Genomic DNA, 21,639 nt, shown 5'->3' with positions numbered 1-21,639 from the left:
GCGTCTGGAGTGTGATTAGCCAATTTTCATAACTTCTGTAGGTAAATTTGTAGATCCCCATTAGAATGTCCTCTATGCTTGGCAATGCTGTCCATTGTGCTACTTGTGCAATGTATGCGGTCCTTGATCAGCCGATCGAGAGTGCATACTGTTGCACTAGATGCTTGCACGTCGCCCATTTGGAAGCCCAAATCCTGGATCTACATGAGCGACTGGCAACACTGAGATCCATTGTCAACATGGAAAGGAGTTTGCTGCTCACAGAGCAGGCACTCGCTGGTGTAGAGGCAGGGGCGGATGGTAGTCCGGAAGAGAAGGATGAGCAGGCAGCTAGCTGGGTGACAGTTGGAACGAGTAGAGGGAAGAGAAGCAGGGAGGCTAGTCCTGAACTGCCACACCCCAATAAGTTTGCAAAGTTGGGCAGATGAGGGGGAGGCCATTACAGAGCCAGCACTGCTGCAGCACGACATGCCCTCTGAACGCCAGGAAGATGACTGCTCCAGTAAGAAAGGGATAGGGAGCGCAGGGCAGGCTAGACAGGTCACAGTGGTGGGGGACTCAATTATAAGGGGGACAGACAGGGCAATCTGCCACAAAGACCAGGATCGTCAAACAGTGTGTTGTCTTCCTAGTGCTTAAGTTCGACACATTGCGGATCGGGTTGACAGATTACTTGGAGGGGCTTGTGAGGATCCAGCGGTCATGGTTCACATTGGCATCAATGAACAAATTAGAGGCCAATGGAGGGAAATCAAAAACTATTTCAGGGACCTAGGACCCAAGCTTATGGCGAGGACCTCCAAGGTAGTTTTCTCGGAAATACTATCTGCACCACAAGCCACATTAGAAAGGCAGCAGGATCTTAGGGAGGTAAACAAGTGTGTAAGAAGGAGGTCTTTGGGTTCCTGGAGAACTTGGCTGACTTTGCTGTTGGCTACAGGCTCTACCGTAAGGATGGGCGGCATCTTAATGGGGAGGGTTCAGCTGTGCTGGGGGAGAAAATGGATAGAAGGCTGGAGGAGTGTTTAAACTAGGGAGTGGGAGGAAGGGTACCAAGAGAAATTGGTGGGGTAGATAGTGTAGACAGCGACCTGGGACCAATTAATGAGATTGGGGGTCGAGCAGGAGGTGGAGTTATTACAGTTAGAACTGGCAGTATAGCTAACAGGACCAAAGGTAGAACAATGAAAATAAATAATAACAACCACCAAATAAATTGCATGGCAACGAATGCAAGAAGCCTGATCAGTAAAGTGGGTGAGCTTGAAGCCAGAATGTCTGAAGAAAATTACGATATAGTAAGAATAACGGAAACATGGCTTGATGATAAGTGCGATTGGGCGGTGAACTTAGAGTTACAATCTCTTCAGAAGAAACTATGGCAACCAGAAAGGGGAAGGGGTGTGTCTTTGTTAAATCGTACTTAAAGGGGTTGTCCCGCGCCGAAACGGTTTTGGTTTTTTTTCAACAGCCCCCCCGTTCGGCGCGAGACAAACCCGATGCAGGGACTTTAAAAAAAAAACGCACAGCGCTTACCTGAATCCCCGCGCTCCGGTGACTTCTTACTTACCCGGTGAAGATGGCCGCCGGGATCTTCTCCCTCGGTGGACCGCAGGGCTTCTGTGCGGTCCATTGCTGATTCCAGCCTCCTGATTGGCTGGAATCTGCACGTGATGGGGCGGAGCTACACGGAGCCGCTCTCCGGCACGAGCGGCCCCATTGAGAAAAGAAGAAGACCGGACTGCGCAAGCGCGTCTAATCCGGCGATTAGACGCTGAAAATTAGACGGCACCATGGAGATGAGGACGCTAGCAACGGAACAGGTAAGTGAATAATTTCTGATAACTTCTGTATGGCTCATAATTAATGCACAATGTACATTACAAAGTGCATTAATATGGCCATACAGAAGTGTATAGACCCACTTGCTTTCGCGGGACAACCCCTTTAATGCCAAAGCTACAAGAAGATATAGGTGTAGGAGATGAACACGTGGAATCTCTGTGGGTAGAAATACAGGGAGCAAAGAATAACAAAATCCTAATAGAGGTTTTCTATAGGCCTCCAAAAGCAACAAAAAAAACTGAAAACTTATTATTACGACAAATAGAAGGTGTCGAACCGCAACAAAGTAATTATTATGGGGGACTTTAATTATCCGGATATAATATGGAAAGACGAAACCTGTAAATCTCATAAAGGCGATAAGTTTTTGAGAATAATTAAAGATAACTACCTTTCCCAACTTGTGCGGGAGGCAACTAGAGGGAGAGCCACTCTGAACTTAGTATTAACTAACAAACCGGACTAAATAATGGTGTTGCACGTGGAGGGACACTTGGGAAATAGTGACCATAATATAATTAAATTCCAGCTGTTATTCAATAGGAAGCCTTAATAGGGAGCAACAAAAAAACCTCAACTTCAGTAAAGCAAAATTTGATCAGCTCAGAATTACTCTTGGGAACATTAATTGAGACAACGTCCTCAAAAATACCAGCACAGACGACAAAAGGGAGAAGTTTAAAAACATCCTAATTACCTCATGTGAGCAGTTCATACCCTTTAAAAATAAAAGAACCACAAGCAGAAAGGAAACCAATGTGGTTCAAAAAGACTGTAAGGGGGGAAATAAGGCCTCATGTCCACGGGGAAAATCAGATCCGCCGCGGATTTGGGCTGCGGATGCACTGTAATTGTCTTTTATTTTTCATGCGGGAGATCAATTGAGCTCTATGTGCTCTATGAGCTCCCACACGCGTGATCCGCATTAAAATGGAGCATGTCCATTTTTTCATGCTCCAGAAATTTTTTAATTACCATCCGCGGGTATTTATCTACTTGCGGGTGGTCAATGCATTCCTATGAGGCGCGGATTCGCGTGCAGGAAAAACGCTGCGGATTTTAATTCTTATTTTCCCCATGGACATGAGGCCTTAGCGAAAAAAAAAGAAAGCATATAAATCACTAAAGCAAGAAGGCAGCGAAGAAGCGTTAAAATCATACAGGGAAAAAAACAAATTATGTGAGGATTTGATCAAAACTGCCAAGGAAGAAGCAGAGAGACTGATTGGCAAAAAAAAGCAAAAATAACCCTTAACTATTCTTCAATTATATAAACAGTAAAAGGATTTGCACTGAAAGCACTGGCCCACTAACCAATAAGGAGAAACTATAGAAGACAATGGGGGGGGGAAGGCAAATCTATGAAATAGCTTTTTCTCAAGTGTACTCGCGAATGAAAAAGAAATGTCACACGAGATGCAGGGGAATAAACAAACCCCCGTTAAGTATTGCATGCCTAACACAGGAGGAAGTGCGGAGCCGGTTAAGAAGGATTAAAATCGATAAATAGCTGGGCCCAGATGGAATACACCCAAGGTTTCCAAGGGAAGTTAGGGACACCATTGAGACTGGGGTTGTACCACTGGATTGGTGCATTGCCAGCGTGGTCCCAATATACAAAAAAGAGGCTAAAAGAGAACCTGGTAACTACAGTCCGGTAAGTCTCACTTCAATAATTGGAAAAATATTTGAGGGGTTTCTGAGAGATGCCATTCTAAAATACCTCAAGGAAATCAATGGCATAACCCCTTATCAGCATGGGTTCACAAGGGGTCGATCATGCCAGACCAATTTGATCAGCTTCTACAATGAAGTAATTTCTAAGCTGGACCTGGGAGAGTCTATTGATCTTGTATATCTGGATTTTCCTAAATCATATAACACTGTGCCGCATAATAGGTTGATATATAAAATGAGACAGCTTGGACTGGGCAAAAACGTGTGTATCTGGGTAAATAACTAGTTTAGTGATAGAAAGCAGGTGGTGGTAATAAATGGTTCGCACTCTGATTGGATCACCGTTGCTAGTGGGGTGCCACAGCGTGCAGTATTAGGCCCCAATCTGTTAAATATATTTATAAATAACCTGATAGAAGGACTGCTCAGTAAAATATCAATATTTGCGGGCGATACGAAATTATACAAGATAATTAATACAAAGGAGGACAATATGGCTACAAAGGGACGTAGATAAGTTGGGGGCTTGGGTAGAAAAATGGCAAATGAAGTTCAATATTGATAAATGTAAGCTTATGCACATGGGCAGGAGAAATGGATGCAACCAATATACACTAAATGGGGTACTACTAGGGAAAAGTGAGGTGGAAAAAGACCTGTGGGTACTAGTTGACTGTAGGCTTAATTGGAGCAGTCAATGCCAGTCAGCTGGTGCAAAAGCAAATAATGTCTTGGGGTACATTAAAAGAGGTATAGGGGCGAGGGACGAGAACATTATTCTTCCACTATATAAGGCACTTGTCAGGCCCCACATTGAATATGGTGTACAGTTCTGGACACCGGTGCTCAGGAAAGATGTTGCAGTGCTTGAAGTAGTCCAAAGAAGGGCAACCTAATTAATAAATGGAATGACAGGACTGGAATACCCAGAAAGGCTATCAAAATTGGGATTATTCACCCTGGAAAAAAGACGGTTAAGAGGTGACCAAATAACTATGTACAAATACATGAGGGGACAATACAAGGATCTCTACCATGATCTGTTTATACCCAGGACTACAACGTTAACAAGAGGGGATCCAACATAGAAAGGGGTTCTTTACCGTAAGAGCAGTGAGACTGTGGAACTCTCTGCTAGAGGACGTGGTGATGGCAAAATCAGTAGAGAAGTTTAAGAGGGGACTAGACATCTTTTTTAGAGCGCTATGATATTACAGGATATAGACATTAGGTGACCAACTGGGTTGTTGATCTGTGTCTTGGAGTAAGGTAGAGCTCAAATGTTGATCCTGGGATTAATCTGACTACCATAATGGAGTCGGGCAGGAATTTTTTTCTTCAGATAAGCTAAATTGGAACCTGCCTCGTTGGGGAGGGTGGGGGGTTAGAAACAGGCTGATCTAGATGGACATTGTCTTCATTCAGCCTAACATACTATGTTACTATGTAGTCAGCCACTCCAGTCTTGTACTCTGTCGGATAAGTTAGTTTATTGTTATGGATGTTGTAACATTTTTCTCCTCATAAGGCTAGGCTCATACAACTGGGTCGGATTCTGCAGGAGTCCCGTAGCGGATTTCGGCTGTGAGCCCAGACAGTGACTTTGCATACGGAAAGTAATTGCAGTACAGGTTCTTGTTTTTTTTTGTTTGTATTTCCCGCGCCATCACTTAGCGATGACGCGGGTACCCGCAGCTCATACGCAATGTTCATTGCGTATGGGCTGCGGGTCAGACGCCTCCATAGACAACAATGGAGGCCATCCGCATGGATTCTGTGGTAAAATAGAGCATGCTGCAATTTTTCTTCCTCTCACGGAATATGCAATTTGGATCCATGAGTGTGAAGGAAAAATTAAAAATACATGCCTTTCAATGCCTGCGTTTTACCGCGGATCGTCCATGCGGAAGCCGTCACTAAATCCGCAATTTAAATCCAGTCGTGTGAGACCGGCCTAACTATTTCTGCATTAGTAAACTTTGGGTTTTTACGATCTCTACCATATGTGTTGTTATTTAATGTAGCATACATTTTCCTGTTTCCATCTCGGGATAGTCATGGTCATCCCAGGTTCCTGACATGGGGTAATGCTTATCAGGGCGAGTGCTCCACCTTTAGCTAGGGTCTCACCATTTTAGTAGGTTAGGGTTAGTTTTCCCAAATGTTTTATTTCATTAGTAATATTTTTTGTTCTGCATGTTAATATATTGTGTGTATATCCATCCTTTGGGACATTTAATTATGTCTGATCTGGACGAGGCGATGATGCATCCAGCTCGGACGTAACATCCAGAAATGGTGGTATTGCAATTTAAAAAAAAAACTGTCACTTTTAAGATATGTAGGCAAATCTGGTTCCAGGGTTTACTGCCAAGTGGAGGACAAGAAAGATACAGGAAGGGAGGGGGGAGGGGGTGGCAAAAACCAGCATCCAATGACACCAAGTAGTTACAAGAAGGAAAGCAAAACATAGGTAAAAAGATATACATAAGAGGGGAAAAAGAGGAAGGTAAAGGAGTTGCTCATATCTTATATTAAAGATTTTGCGATATAACATGGCAGATATGTTACACTATCATTTAGAAACAGTTCAGTGCAAAGTTTATTCTCAGGCCCTTTCTTATAGAACCAATATCCATGTCCTCAGTTCAAATAACATATTTCTAACATCTTTATTTTCTGGGGGTGCTGACTTGTTAAATATACTTCACCCACACTTACTCTAATTCCTAGGTAATTATTAGGAATCTGAGGTACAAGTATTCCTTCCATGTCATCCCACAGATGATACAGTAGATTGAGATTGCATTACTAGACATGCTGCTATATTCATCCTAATGAATTGTAATCTTGTCAGATCCTTTGTCCTGAAAATAATCCTACTGCTGATGTAAAAGTGCACCCCGCAGTGTTTGTTAGCAGATGTTTAGCTTTCTTGAAGTTTGAGATTTTAATTCATTGCATAACAGGTTTTCACGTTTTGCATTGGGGATATCTTCTAATATTCATACTTTGGTCCATTTTCATTAAAGTGTCCAAAGAAAATCCAAGCTGCTTCATTAAAGCGTGATGATCATTAGTTCAGAATAAACTGGTTAATCTAAGAAAATTAGTTCAGAGTAAATTGATTAATTTGAAGAAATGCTGCCATCCAATAGGTGGCGCTGCAAGAAGGTATTGTTCCATCTTCCTTATTTGCATATTACCCGGAGGAGCATGGATGGCCTTATAAGTCTCCTCACTCACCTTCTTGGTGCTCTCCCTAAGAAGAGATGTTACCCCTCCTGATTAATCTAAGAACATTAGTTCAGAGTAGTGTGCTTAATTGCCTTGTGGTTAACTCTGCAAACAAGCAAACTTTGTCATTCGCTTATGCAAACGATTTATCGCTCCTTGTAAAAGGAGCCTAAGAGCTAATAGCCCTTTCATCAAATGCAGCAGTCATTAAAGTGGAACTATTCTGTTTTAGTTGCATTTAGCTTAGTATAGTTCTACACATAAAAAATATTTCTATACTTACCTAGCAAGTGTGCAAGATGAAGTGGGAGGGCAGACCATGACGAATGAAATGATTACTCTCTGCCAGCTCACTCCATAGAGGAGACTTACCTAGAATGGTGTGCACCCTGATAGCTGTTTTGGCTGGAAAATCCTTCATCTGGGGATGTCGTCTATTCCAGATGAAGATTGCTACAGCTAAAACATGCGTCAGGGCAGATTCCATCCCAGGCCTTTTTTACTCTTCACACAGGTTAAAGAGGTTGCACTTAAATCTTTAATTATCCACTATTCACAGGAGGATTGGTGGGGGTCTCATTATTAAGACCCCCACCAATCTCAAGAATGGGGGTCCCGTATCCCCCGCCCTCCTAACTGCAGGCTACTGAAACCCCCACAGTGAGGAGGGGAGTGAATGAAGAGATGGTTGTGCAAGCCTGCTGGCGTTCCATTCACTTTCACTAGAATTGATGAAATGCCCAAGCGGCAAGCGCTCTGGTATTTCCATCAGCCCCATTGCAATGAGTGGAGCGTGGACCATAAATGCTCAGCCAGCGCCCCTCATTTTGATGTCACTGTAGGGGCAGAAGTGATCCTGCAGAGACAGGCAGAAGGGGATACAGGACCCTTACAGAACAACAAGTTACTTGAAATCGTGGTGCAACTCCTTTAAGTATTGTTCAACTGCCATTGTTGACTAGGCATTACTATTATTTAGTATTGTGCACTTGCACTTTATTATTTGTTTGTCCGTTCATTATTATATATTAGTCTCCTTTACAAAAATTGGGAATTTTTTGATGCATTGCTATCCTCTTCACTAAGGCCCAATGTCCACTTGCACGCACAGATTCCACTGCTGAATCCATTTTCTTACCTGTCCAATGCCAGCATGGGTCTCCTCCATGCCAGCCTAGATCTTCTTTCTTCAGCACGGCGGATGCATCTGGCGCGCTGGCCGACGAGCTGCATGCATGCGCAGTGCAATTTTTAATTTTTTTTTTCTCCGGCTGTGCTGCAGATCGGATGGCTTCCATTGACTTCAAATGGAAGCCATCCCATGGGATCCACAGAAAAATGGAGCATTATGCGGTTTCTTCCCGCGCGTGCTTTTAACTGTCTTGCGGATGCTAATGCATCCCAATTGGCGGCTACAGGTGCCGATCTCCTGTGTAGGAGACTAGCATGGATTTTATAATTAAAATCCGCCCGTGGACATTGGGCCTTATAGTCTTTTGCATAAATATTGGGTTTATGCAACACGTGCTGCTACTTGGGTTGTCTTACATCTGACCAATTTGTTATTTGATACATGTTGGGATGCATCCTTCATTTCTCCTACAGCATACATTTGCTTAATATTAGTGTTAGTATCTGCAGGCGGTTTTATTCCCTTTTTTATTTATCTATTGTTCTTTTCAGCCCACGTGTCATCCAGAAGACGACTGTCAAGTAACCAGAGGATACCCTCAAATAATGTAAGAGAAGATGAGCATATACACTAATAAGTATATTTTAAATCTAATAATTTGCATATTTGATAACAAATAGGATGCAAAATCTATAACAGGAGCCCCAAACTAGCAAATGCAATTTAAGGAACTAAACCTATGTCCAGAGGAGCGAACTCAGACGTATAGAACTGAGTGCAACTCCGTGATCTCATGTATGGGCAATGACCCAAACATTTGTTATCTCTTATTACATTTTGCAGGTAATTGATCCTCACTGGACAAAGAAGTATCTGCCCCAGCAAACTGATCTTTTACATGTTCTATGCAAAAGTGAAGAAGTTTGGAGACTTCCTCCACCTGAACCATTTAGGCATCGCCGCTCTACAAAACATAGTAAGTAGAACTCCAAAATATTTATACGTCTGATTCACAGTAATGGCTTTTGGAAAACCATACTGGCTAAGTCCAACCCTATCTATCTTTTATAACAAGGGGTTGTGTCTCGACAAGGGCTAACCAGAGGATGTCCTACTGCTGGAACCCCAAGCAATTCGTTGTAATCTATGGAAGAACCTCTACAGCGACACCTCAGCCAGAATGAAGAGTTACAAAGTTGCCATTGAAATCAATGGGATGCTCGTGTACTGCATGGACGTATGAAGTCCTCCAGAGCACTAGAAGGTCTTTGTAGTCCCTCTCCACTCTGGCTAATAGATGAGAGATCTGAACAAGGAGCCCACCCATAGACCCTTTTTTATTTTTTAACCATATTTAAATCATTGAACAACTCACAAAATGAAACTAGATTAGACTTAGGTCTGGGATAACTGCCGCTGAAATAAATACTAGTAACATGTCAAATTGTAACCATCATTCTCATTTTTTCTGAATGTGCAGAATAGTTAATTACAAGCACTTTTGCAATATGTTAAATCTGCCTATTCTGTACATTTTTAGTAGAAAACCTTTTATTCAACACGCAGCTTGGAGAAGCTGCTGTAGGGTGATCCATCGTCAATTAGCTGCATAGGTGATCTTGGAGCTCCCTTCTTCATTGTGCCTGCACTGTCACCTCTTGTGCAGGCACAGCAATTTATGTACAATGCTAGTGCCTGTTTTATTGTATTGGTTTATGTACATATTTCTACCATAGCTAAGGTTTATATTTCTGCTGCCTCATGTTCCTTGTCCCAGGACACTACGTAAGGGGAAGGCATTCTGTGCTGCAGACAGCTTCCCCTATTCACATCACACCCGTTTTCCTCTGGTAACCAATGCACTATGTCTGTATCAGTGCATCAGGTGTAATACAACTTGAAGCACTGACACACAGTGACGAAGGCAGCTCCATATCCAGCTATGCAGCTAGCTGCGGACAGATTTCCCTAGCAATGCTTCTCACAGCTGGATAGGAGGCCTTTTACTAATAATGTACAGAATAGGCTGATTAAACATTTAGCAAAAATGCTTATAATTGCCTATATTGGACATTTGAAAAACAAATCAAATGATGGTTACACTTTAGGCTGCAGCATTTATGTTGATATTGTTAATTTATAGTAAATTTTACAATTATATTTTACAGCAGTATGTACGGAAATCAAGACAGCAAAATTTACCAAAACCAAGCAGAATGTACAGCTTCAAAATGTAAGGCTGTGTTGAATTTTTATATAGTATATTATTCTAATACATTTTTGCTGTCCTGGCATAAAATAGAAGTTGACAAAAATGGAACTAATTTATCTGCATATACAAAGTGCTAATAAAGCTATTTGATTTTTGTTGTCATATGACCAATAGTAGCAACAACTGTAATATGTTTTTTAGAGATGAGCGAACGTGCTCGGCCCCGCCCCTTTTTCGCCCGAATACCGTGATTTTCGAGTACTTCACTACTCGGGTGAAAAGTACTCGGGTGTGCCGGGGGGCGGGGAGAGGCGTGGCGGCGTGGGGGGTAGCAGCGGGGGAACAGGGGGGAGCCCTCTCTCTCTCCCTCTCCCCCCCACTCCCCGCTGCAACCCCCCGCGCCGCCACGGCGACCCCCGAATTTTTTCGCCCGAATACGGAAGTACTCGAAAATCGCGGTATTCGGGCGAAAAAGGGGCGGGGCCGAGCACGTTCGCTCATCTCTAATGTTTTTTAAAATATTGGGGCTTTTTTTTAGTAATACTGTCTAATAATTATAGTGCAAACGTAACAACTAGCCAGTCTTAAAATATGCCAGTTTATCACAATAACACTGTCTAGTATAACTTTATGCCACTTTTTAGTTGACTTAGTTTAAAACAAAAATTGTGCAATTTGCAGTTAGGCTACACCCCATTTCCTATGAAAGAACACCCTTTTGTTGTACACAGCAAAAAAGTGTCTGAAAGTATTTAAAACATATAGTAAATCATGTGCAAAGCATGTGTGAGAGTTTTACCGGGCAATCTGTGCCAGAAAACTGTCAAATTTTTAATCTATATATGTAAAGGTGAAAGCCCTCACTGACTGATACACTGATTCACTGACTGACTGACTCACCACTAATTCTCTAACTTCCCGATGTCACAAGCATTCTTTAGGTCCTAAGTAGGAAAAGTAAAGGGGTCACTACTCAATTATTCAAGGTTAAGTGTAAAAGTAAGTGCACACCTATGTAATGTAACTTCCCGGTGCCGTGCAAGCTTGAAATTTTGCACGACCATTCTTTTGGTCATAAATAGGAAAAGTAAAGGGGTCACAACTTGATTATTCAATGCTAAGTGCAAAAGTATTGGTACCCCATATGTAATGTACCTAATCGAATTCTCTAACTTCCTGGAGTCATACAAACATGAAATTTGGCAAGCCCATTCTTTAAGTCCTAAAAAGTAAATGTACAGGGGGTCACAGCATGAATATTCAATTCTAAATGCAAAAGTTAGTGACCCTCTATGTTATGTACCTAATCTAATTCTCTAACTTCTCAGTGTTGTAAAAACTTGAAATTTGGCACAGCCTTTGTTTAAGTCCTAAATAGGAAAAGTGAAGGGGTTACAGCTTGATTATTCAATTCTAAGTGCAAAAGTAAGTGATCCCCTATGTAATGTAACTAATAACATACATTTGTACCACAGAAATGTAAAATTTGACACAGGCATTCTTTAGATCCTAAATAGGAAAAGTAAAGGGGTCACAACTTCAAAATTCAATTCTAAGCATGAAAAACTGTGTGACAATCAATGATACATGAGATAGTTCTTTTCTCAGAAACCATAAACCCTAGGGAAATTATTTGCATAATGAGGGGAATCTAATCATAGAATCATAGAATGGTAGAGTTTGAAAGGACCTCCAGGGTCATCTGGTCCAACCCCCTGCTCAGTGCAGGATTCACCAAATCATCCAAGACAGACATTTGTCCAGCCTTTGTTTGAACATTTCCATTGAAGGAGAACTTACCACTTCCCGTGGTAACCTGTTCCACTTATTGATCCCCCTTACTGTCAGAAAGTTTTTTCTAATATCTGATTTGGGTCTCCTCCCTTTCAGTTTCATCCCATTGCTTTTAGTCTTTCCTTGTACAAATGAGAATAGGGCTGATCCCTCTGCAGTGTGACAACCCTTCAGATATTGGTAGACAGCTATTAAGTCTCCTCTCAGCCTTCTTTTTTTGCAAGCTAAACATTCCCAGATCCTTTAACCGTTCTTCATAGGACATGATTTGCAGGCGGCTCAACATCTTGGTAACTCTTCTCTGAACTTGCTCCAGTTTGTCTGTCTTTTTTAAAGTGGGGTGCCCAGAACTGGACACAGTATTCCAGAGGAGGTCTGACTAAGGAAGAGTAGAGGGGGATAATGACGTCACGTGATCTAGACTCTATGCTTCTCTTAATACATCCCACTGTGCAAGCTTTTCTAGATCTTTTTGAATACTCTCTCTTCCCTCGTGTTAGCTATCCCTCCTAGCTTTGTGTCATCAGCAAATTTGAGTAGTTTCCCATCAATTCCCTCCTCTAGATCATTTATAAAAATGTTGTACAACACTGGCCTAGGACATAGCCTTGTGGTACCCCACTTGATACATTCTCCCACTTGGATGTTCAGCCATTTATGACCACTCTGAGTACGATCACTCAGCCAGTTTTGAATCCACCTAACAGTTGTCTTGTCAATCCCATTATTGGTCATTTTTTCAATAAGTATAGTATGAGATCCTTTATCAAATGCTTTACTACGGTCAAGAAAAACTATATCCACTACATTTCCCTGATCAACCCAGTCAGTGATACTATCATAGTTTCTTCTATGATAGTATCACTGACTGGGTGATCAGGGAAATGCGGTGGATATAGTTTTTCTTGACCTTAGTAAAGCATTTGATAAAGTATCTTATACTTTACTAGAATATTAGATTCGTCTGGCATTACTTGTTTACAAGCTCCTGCTGGCTCTGGTTACCTCACCTCTATGTGTATATACTGAGGAGAATCTATCTGACCTCTATGTGTGTTTATTAAGGAGAATATAACTGACCTCTGTGTGTGTATATACTAAGGAGAATCTACCTCACCTCTATGTGTATATACTGAGAAGAATATAACTGACCTCTACATGTACATACTGAAAGACTGTAAAGTAAAGTACATAAGGTAGTGGCCATCGACTGCAGGGATGGAGCATGCCATTAAGGAGGGGCTGCAACCTACAGTCTGGAGGTAAATTTGAATAAAAAGGGGCGTAGCCATTAAAGGTAAAAAGTGGGGAGAGTGGGAGGTGTGGCACATTCTGCAGAGGGACATCAGTACATGCAGCCTGAGGAGAATCTAACGCTTCTCTATGTGTGTACAGATTTTATTCCTCAGTTTCTCTGAAGTAACCATGACTTCATAAATATTTTCTATGCGAACAACAGGCAAACACCTGTACTTAATGAACTCGGTTTTCATTGTGGAAAAGTGGAAAAACCTAAAAAAATATAAGAATTTTGATATTGTTGTAATCGTATCGACTCGTTAAAAAAAAATGTATTATGTCATTTATGCTGCATAATTAACGCTTTAAAAAAAAAATCTATGGCAGAATTGATGTGTTTTCTCTCCCTGCGATCATAAAAAAAATAATAAAAGTTTTACAATATAGTCTATGTACCCAAAAATGGCACCATCAAAAACTACAGTTTGCCACGCAAAAAATAAGCCCTTATATGGCCGCGTCAAAAGAAAAATAAAAAATGTTATGGCTTTTGAAAAATGGAGATTAAAATTCGCCAAAAATCGTTGTGTCCTTAAGCCCAAAATAGGCCATGCCCTTAAGGGGTTAAATATAAGCCTTCCCTGAAAATCATTCATATCTGGTGTAAAAAAATAAAAAAATATATATATACTCACCTCTCTGCCAATGCTCGGGCTCAGGCATGTCTAGCCGCTTGGGTCCCGTCACTGTTATGAACTTCTTTTAGCAGGCGGAGATGCCGAAAATCACTGCCGGCGGCTCCATTGAAATCAATCAGAGAGCTTTGCGATCCTCTGTCACAGCTGTCACCGCTGTGGCAGGGAGTTTTTGACTGCCCATGGGGAGTCCCCTAGTCACTGAACACTGTGACAGTGCTGTCACAGTGTTCAGTGATGAGGGGACTCTCCGCGGGGAATATTGACATGCACCATGGATCTATGTGGTGCACGCATGTCCTATCTTTTACAGGTGCACGCCTGTAAAACACGGAAATGTAAACACAGCAAGGGAACCAATGGTTCTAATAGACGCGTGGTTATGTGCGCACGAATGTACACACATAAACATGCTCGTCTGAATGCACCCTTAGGGTATATTTACATAGGAGGAGATTGACTTGCACGTGGAAATAACCCATTATTATCAATGAGTTAATATACACAAGCGAATTTTGTTCTCTCAGACCGAATGTCCAAGATCAAAAAATCATATTTTGGGGCGCTTCTTGTTCAAAAGCCATTCATTATTTCCTATGGCAGGAAAAAAAAAATCTCACTCACATGCCATGCGGTTTTTACCGCAAAAACACATTGTGCATGCATGAAAATACCTACAAAAAGTAAGTACGATGTAGGTCAGGTTTTCACTAAACTACATCGCACTTGTCTTGTAAATACAGCCTAATTGGGGTAACATATTGATCTTATTTTTATTACTGCTTGCTGATATGTTCATTAGTCATGCAAGAAAACATCTTTGCAACATGATTGTACCAAGTCCTGCCTTGTGCAATGAGTACACCCACCTGCTGCCCCTAATGATGCTGCTAGCCAATAACTTAGAATGGACAATTAGGTCCCAGCTGCATGCCATGGTTCGACATGCCATAAACAGCATGCAACTCATAAAAACCCGTCATTGTCTCTAATGAGAAATTATTTTAGGGGAAATGAAAAAAAAATTGCATGCAATTTCCGAAAATCTTTAGGATTTTTTATTACAATATGTGCAGGAATAGGATCATAGATAATACAGATTTACAATACATATGTACTCACCTACATAAATATTCTTTTTTAATTTCATTGCTTAGGTCTATGTAATATTGTAAGGTAATCTTAAATCTCGTCTTTCAAAGTACAGGATATATAAAGTACATGTGTCCAATTAATGCTAAATGCCATAAAGGATGAGTAATATAAAGTACAAATTACTTTTGTTTTAATCCTGTCTTTTAGAAACCCCTTCCCTCGCCATCGTCCGTCCTCAGTGTCACCAAACAGATTGCCAGCACTTTGCCAACAACAAACGTCACTCCTGTCACAGTAGGGTAAGTCCCCTCCCCAACTAAACTCTAAGTAAGCAGCTGCTGCTTGTGTGACAATAGCTGCACTGTGTAATTGAAGTAGGTCAGGTCCCTAATGTCCCCTGGCCTTAAGAGAATAACAGGTGGCTTGGGTTAGGGGTCAACTATTTACCATAACATGCAGGCAACTACAAATGATCTAATTAGAAACTTCAGTCAGCGGAATCATAATCATATCTTGCCTGCTGATTGCAAGCCGAAGAGCATTTCAATGACAATGAACATCATAGAAAAAGTACAGCGCTCCTATACTAGAAATAGGAACCCACATCATTGTATTGAATGAGTCCAGGGTTCCACTGTATTCATGACTTGTCCCAAGTCGTTTGTTCCAAATGAATTGGATATTCTTAGAAGAAGTCTTAAATATGCAAGGATTACATTGTTTTAAAGTAAATTTATTGACTCTCGGTAAAATTACTGCACTTTTGAGGTGCCCAGATAAGGACCCTTAAAGCAATTACTCTAAGCAGGTGCACATTTGCTTGTATTGTAGTTAAACCCGTTCATCTTGGCACACGTTTGGGCCCACATTACCCCAAAGCTTAACATACAAAGCACTTAATTAGACAGCTGATGGGGATATTTTGAAGTCCATTAGATAATTGTACCCTTTTAACGAAGTTTTTCAAAGGAGCTAAATAAGATACACATTGAGAGATGAAAGGCACAGGAAGTCACTGTAACTACCCTCGCAAAATAAGAACACTTTGCACAGTATGTCCTCTTTAGTACAGAAATTACTTGTTTGACTGCTATTCGGCATCATGAATTTACATTTTATGTAAAAAAAAATAAAAATGTCTTCCTATTCTTCTATTGCAGGTGCAATGATCCAAGGCTTGTTGACATTGAAGTGGACATTATCGATGAAAATGAGGCCTATTTACCTCTAACTGCCGGCTGTGCACCAAAAAAATCTCCAAGCTTACTCCAGAAAATGGGCAGGAAATTCAGGAAGTCTGTAGAGTATATTGGTGCCTCAAACTGTGCCTTTGAAGAGGACTGAACAAAGCGATGTATGACACGGTAGCACTAGTCAGATTACCCTATTCATGTTTAGCAAGCCAAAAAAGGGACCTGTTTGCTTTACTATTTATTTTCTACAAATGCACTTGATTGACCCATAACTGGAAACCAAACATATGAACCCCATCTGAATGAGAAATTAGTAAATTACATATAAGTTTTCATTTTATGTCAATTGTTTTTGGATTACAAGTAGTAAAACTCCTAGAAGCTGAGATTTTGGAAGTCCATGGTGCAATATTTCTGATGAAACACCACATCAACGGACCACCATGCATTGTGATCAGTAGTTGGGTGCACCATACTTAGGAGCTACTGAGGTTCAAGGCAGAAATCAAACAGGCGTTCCCTAACTTGAAATCGAACATGCTGGTATACCTGTATACTTGAATTCTACATCTACTATGCAGGATCCTGTATTCTCTCTATGCACTGTGAATGCAATACATTGAGAGAATATAGGCTCTCATAACCAGTGGCTATATTCTGCTGAATACCCTTTCTCGACAGTGGCAGAAATGTTTAATTGTCTTATAGACCCAAGCAGCTACCCAGTCTTCCTTACTTATTAATGGTAGCCCTTTTAAAAATTAAGTTAAGGCCTGCAGGCTATAGTGTTGTTGGATGAAACAATGCCAAATCTTGCATGGTGAAGCACATTTATTACTGCTTTTACACCAGTTTCTGGCATAAAAAAGTCTCAAATGGTTATGCAAGTGGGTATTGTACAAAAATGTTCAACTTTTTCTCTTTGTGCCTGCTCAACCACCTTTTTGAAAAGTGGGATTGGTTTGTCAGGAGGGAGCATGGCTGCCCAGACCAATAGATTTATGCATAATTTATGCCAGAAATTGGTGTAAAATATACTAGAAAAGTACACCAGATTGGACCTGGCGTACATTTCTGAGAAGGCACCCTGAGGTACCGGGATGTGCTCAATAAATGAAAAAGCCTGCAAAAGTTCATTGAAATGGATGGACCAATCTTTCGAAAGATCACTAGTTATATCCATACTTTTATGAAGTAGCTGTGTCCATGAATAAAAGATGTCTCACGGCTCTACAATGTGAACCTACTGTAGACCATAAGTCTTTGACTGAGTAAACCACTTGATCATGAGATGGGATATGCAATGAACATAGAAACACTAATAATAAGATGACACATTATTATAGCACTTGCTGTCTTATGGAGAAACTAGCACAGAACGTCCCTCCTTGTATAAATGTGAAGTTAAGGCTTCTACTTAAATTTATGAAGAGAATTTTAAGAGCAAAATAGACACCTAGTCCCACATCCGAAAATGCAGTACGACAGGAAAACTATGTTTTAAGAACATCTCCAGCGGGGACACATACACAACTTACACCAGAATTATGGGTACACTAATAAATATGCCACTATGCCTGGTAGTTTTGCACTATAATTTATCCCAGTCTGTGGAGCAAATTATACTACAACTATTAGCCCAAAGGAAGCCTCATCCCCCCCCCCCCCCCCCACTAAACTGCACTAAACTTTCTCACCAGTTGGCAAAAGTTTCAAATTATTACACATATGTGGAGTCCACCACATTGTGTGATTTTTCACGTCACAAGAACTCGTATAAACCCTTTAACAAATCTCCTCCATGGACTCCACCACTTTCTCTCGACTTCTCTATTTTATATTTTTAGTATCTAGTATCGAATGTTAGTATCGAGGTTTCCCATGAAAATGCTTTAATGAGACAAAGCACATCATTGTGATGTATTATATTTTGTTCTATGTATTGTGTTACCGGATAAGATGCTGTCTGGTAATGAATCTCTTTATAAAGCTGTTTTCTTTGAAAGATCAGATTCTACCTATAATGGGGGATAATCTGTAGAACTCCAGAGCTGGAAGGGCTGGTTCTTTTTCAGCACTATTATATTTTAATTTACCAAATGCTTGGCTGGTGTAAAATGATCAAGTTTTAATAGGGGGCTCACAGGTGGACCACAGGTTGTGCTCCTCCCCAGACATAAGGTGCAACATGTTGCCTACACCATGAAGCCCCTAATCCAACTCATAGAAAGGGTTATTGGTTTACATATTTATAATGAAGAAATGTAATGATTTTTTTAGCTTAACGTATTTATAGCTTATATAAACGAGGGATTGTCATGCAAATGTGACCTAAATATTTTATAATGAACACTCATGCATGAAAATCCTTAATATATGCATTGATGTATGTTACGGTGTATGATTATGAAGGAATGAATGAATGGTGTAAATAGGTTGGAGGCCATACTTTCATGTGTGATGATTTTCTTTTATGTCAATAAAATTGTGTACAAGTAGAAAATGAAGAGGTCTAGTGTCATTTTAATCAGATTTGTGTGTATTTCTCAAACTTTAAAGTGGTATTCGCATCATGGCTTTTTAAGGCCAAGTTGGGAAAACCAGGCCCTTTATTTCCCACCACATGTCTCACCACCCTTGTGTGTGCGGCTGAGTATTATCCTGCTGGGGAATGCCTCTTGGAAGCCACCATGAGAGGAACACATGTGACTGCAGGATGTCCTGAACATAACACTGAGTTGTCATTGTCCCTCGTACCACTACTAGGGGTGACCAAGTGTCGTATGCAATGGCCCCCCGGACCATCACACCAGCAGGGGGCAGTGTGCCGCTCAACAGCAAAGGCAGGATTGAGGCACTCACCCCTAGTTCTGCAGACACGAACACGGCTGTTGTCAGCGCCCAAGCGAAACTTGGATTCGTTGTTGAATACAATCCAGTTCCACTCCTTAGCGTCCAGTTTCGTCATTTATGATACCACTGCAAATGGAGGCGATGGTGGGTGTCAAAGGCAGCACATGTAATGAGCGCCGAGAGACCAAATGTCCTTTAGCCAAGCACCTGGAAATGGTTTCAACAACATGGAGGCCTGTAATGATGGTGCAATCTGTTTCTGGATGGCAGACAATTAAACATTGAAGCTACTCATACTTGTTGGATGATCACAGCCAAATAGAAGGTCAGAAAAAAAATTGGAATACATAGGCAGATATGAGCTGAAACCCAATCTAAAACCTTCTGAAGCTCCTGACTTACCTTGCCTAATTTGGTGCTATAAAGATGTTGGCTTCATATCAGTAACAAATGAAGTTTTTAACCACACACACACTTATATGAAAATTAATTTCTGTGTGAAGCCAAGCTTAGGCTATATGCACACAAACAATTTCAGACAGAACTAGAACCCACTCAATTGAATGGGTGTATTGACATTGGTGTTTTGTATTCGGTCGAATAGTCCGAGTAAAAGAAAATTGTCCTATTCTTGTCCAATTCTTGGATGAGAATAGTACATGTAAATATGCAGCGTCCCGCACATTAGACAGCACACGGAAGGGGGGCCCAGTGTTGTCTGGTTTGGGTTGCAGCTGAGAATCTAGGGTGCAACTTTTAAAACATTCGTGTGTATGTAGCCTTAATGCTGTGAGGATTAGACAAGAAGCACCTTTTTGTTTCCTTATTTTGCATGTTCTGAGTTCAACTAGGATTCTCCTGGGCTTGTTCCTTTTAGGCAGCTCATTTATCTTCTCACACAATTAAACATTTCCTTCATTGGACATCATTAAAGGGGTTTTGTTATAAAAAAAAACAAAAAACTATACTGACCTATTTCTTCCCCGTTAGTCTCCTTACACATCTTCTCATCGCTGAGCTTCTCCAGTGCCCCGGGTCACCTCACCGCATGCTGGCCGGATTGTTATGAAGGCTGCATTCCTTGCTTTATCTTCCGGCCGGGTCAGTGAAGGTCAGGTCCCTGTGCTGTAGCGTTCACTGGCTAGGAAGGAATGCTGATCTATTGCTGAGACTGTGCATGAGCAGTCTCTGCAGTAGATCGGCACTCCCCCTGCTGACCTATGAACTGTGACTTAACGTACATTGGCTGGCACAAAAAAGACTGCCTGTTAATGTACATAACCTCACAGGAAGGAGAGGAATCAGACAGCTGAAGGTGAAGTGACCCCCTGGACTGCAGGAGAGAGGAAAAGATCAATGAGGAAAGTCTAGAATTTTTTTTTTTTTTTTTATGACAGAACCCCTTTAAGGGAGAAAATAATTTCCAGACCCACAGTTAATAATATTGCCTCTGTACAGCAGGATGGGGACACTGATGGAGGTAACTTTAATTTTAAAGAAGAACAGTCTAAGTCGATGACTAATCGTACAATATTGGGAGCATAAAATAACAAGATGACTTTTAGATGCTGCACAGTCAAGGAGTTCTATACATTTCATTCTTTATTTTGCCTCCATATTTGTGTGTGTACTTGTGGGCCATAGGCTGTGGCCATTATGTTGTAAAGGGCTGGCAGGCCACTGGATGTAGCAATGGCACCCACCCCTGTCAGTGTCACTGGTCATCAAGCTACATGGCTTTCCAGGTTGCAGGAGGTGGCAAGTTTCATTACAAGCAAACACAGACCCCAATGCTGACGAGCTGGCAAGTGCATACTTCCCAACGTTATGGACAGACAAAGATGAACACTTATGGTTCTTTGTGTAGAAGATCCACTTTCCTATGCATATCTGTATTCTTGAACAGTTTTCATTAAAATATTAGCTCAAAAATCATCAGAATATAGAACTTTTTAACATTCAAATTTCACCATATTGATTGATATGTTACAAATTGGAGTCCATTATACAGAAAAACAATCAGTATAAATATATTTCAGAGCAATACATTAAGTCTATTAATGCAAATCTATTTTCCAGGTCAAAAAGAGGGACATGGTTCAAAAGTAGATACTGTCCCTCCAAAAGAGGAACACTTGTGAGGTACAGGCAAGTGTACTGGCACTGAACTTTGTGCCAATAATCTGGGATGAGAGGGCAGGGTAGTTGGTAAATAAGAGAGTTAAGTGCCAGTATCAGTGAGTAGCTCATGTCGTGCCATGGAGGCTTGCTCTTGGCTTGTGGTAAGAATAGCTCCAGGGAGATTAAGTATTCTGTTAGGTGAGGTCCCTAAAAGAAGGTAGCAACAGAGTAATTAGTACAGTGTAACCCCATGAAGTGCTAGAGGAGCCTGTTCAGTGTATGCAAGCAAAGTAGGTCAGAGCTATAATACTATCTCTATTTATATAGCACCAACTTATACCTCAGCGCTATGTAGTATGCCCCAGTAATCGTGGGACCCATTTCTAGGAAATCCATCAAGACTACTCCGTGCTGGTCCCAAAAGACTGTGGGGATAATAATAATAATATAATAGTGTAGGAGGAGTGAGCAGCACCCTACTACCCCTCTAACTGAAGCGGAGAGTGAGTGGACTGGTCATGCACCAAATTTGGTGCACAGGAGTGC

General features: G+C 41.2%; 1 protein-coding gene across 1 annotated transcript; it reads left to right on the top strand.

The window, feature by feature from the left end:
- The first annotated feature begins 239 nt into the window (after positions 1–239).
- Positions 240–16,864, top strand: VXN (vexin). Its single transcript, XM_066578871.1, has 5 exons — positions 240–338; positions 8,735–8,867; positions 10,060–10,124; positions 15,134–15,225; positions 16,087–16,864. The coding sequence occupies exons 1-5, from the start codon at positions 240–242 to the stop codon at positions 16,268–16,270; spliced, it is 573 nt and encodes a 190-aa protein (XP_066434968.1). The 3' UTR covers positions 16,271–16,864.
- The last annotated feature ends 4,775 nt before the right edge of the window (positions 16,865–21,639 follow it).

The sequence above is a fragment of the Eleutherodactylus coqui genome, chromosome 9 (assembly GCF_035609145.1).
Source record: "Eleutherodactylus coqui strain aEleCoq1 chromosome 9, aEleCoq1.hap1, whole genome shotgun sequence".
Taxonomy (NCBI): domain Eukaryota; kingdom Metazoa; phylum Chordata; class Amphibia; order Anura; family Eleutherodactylidae; genus Eleutherodactylus; species Eleutherodactylus coqui.
Note: the sequence above shows the minus strand (reverse complement) of the source record. Positions and strands in the feature narration are given on the sequence as shown.

What these genes read in the sequence shown, in the direction of transcription:
- VXN (XM_066578871.1), top strand. Translation starts at nt 240, where the DNA reads ATGGAAAGGAGTTTGCTGCTCACAGAGCAGGCACTCGCTGGTGTAGAG. An exon ending in ATGAGCAGGCAGCTAGCTGG is followed by an intron (nt 339 to 8,734) that starts GTGACAGTTGGA and finishes TACATTTTGCAG; the next exon opens with GTAATTGATCCTCACTGGAC. An exon ending in GTCACTCCTGTCACAGTAGG is followed by an intron (nt 15,226 to 16,086) that starts GTAAGTCCCCTC and finishes CTTCTATTGCAG; the next exon opens with GTGCAATGATCCAAGGCTTG.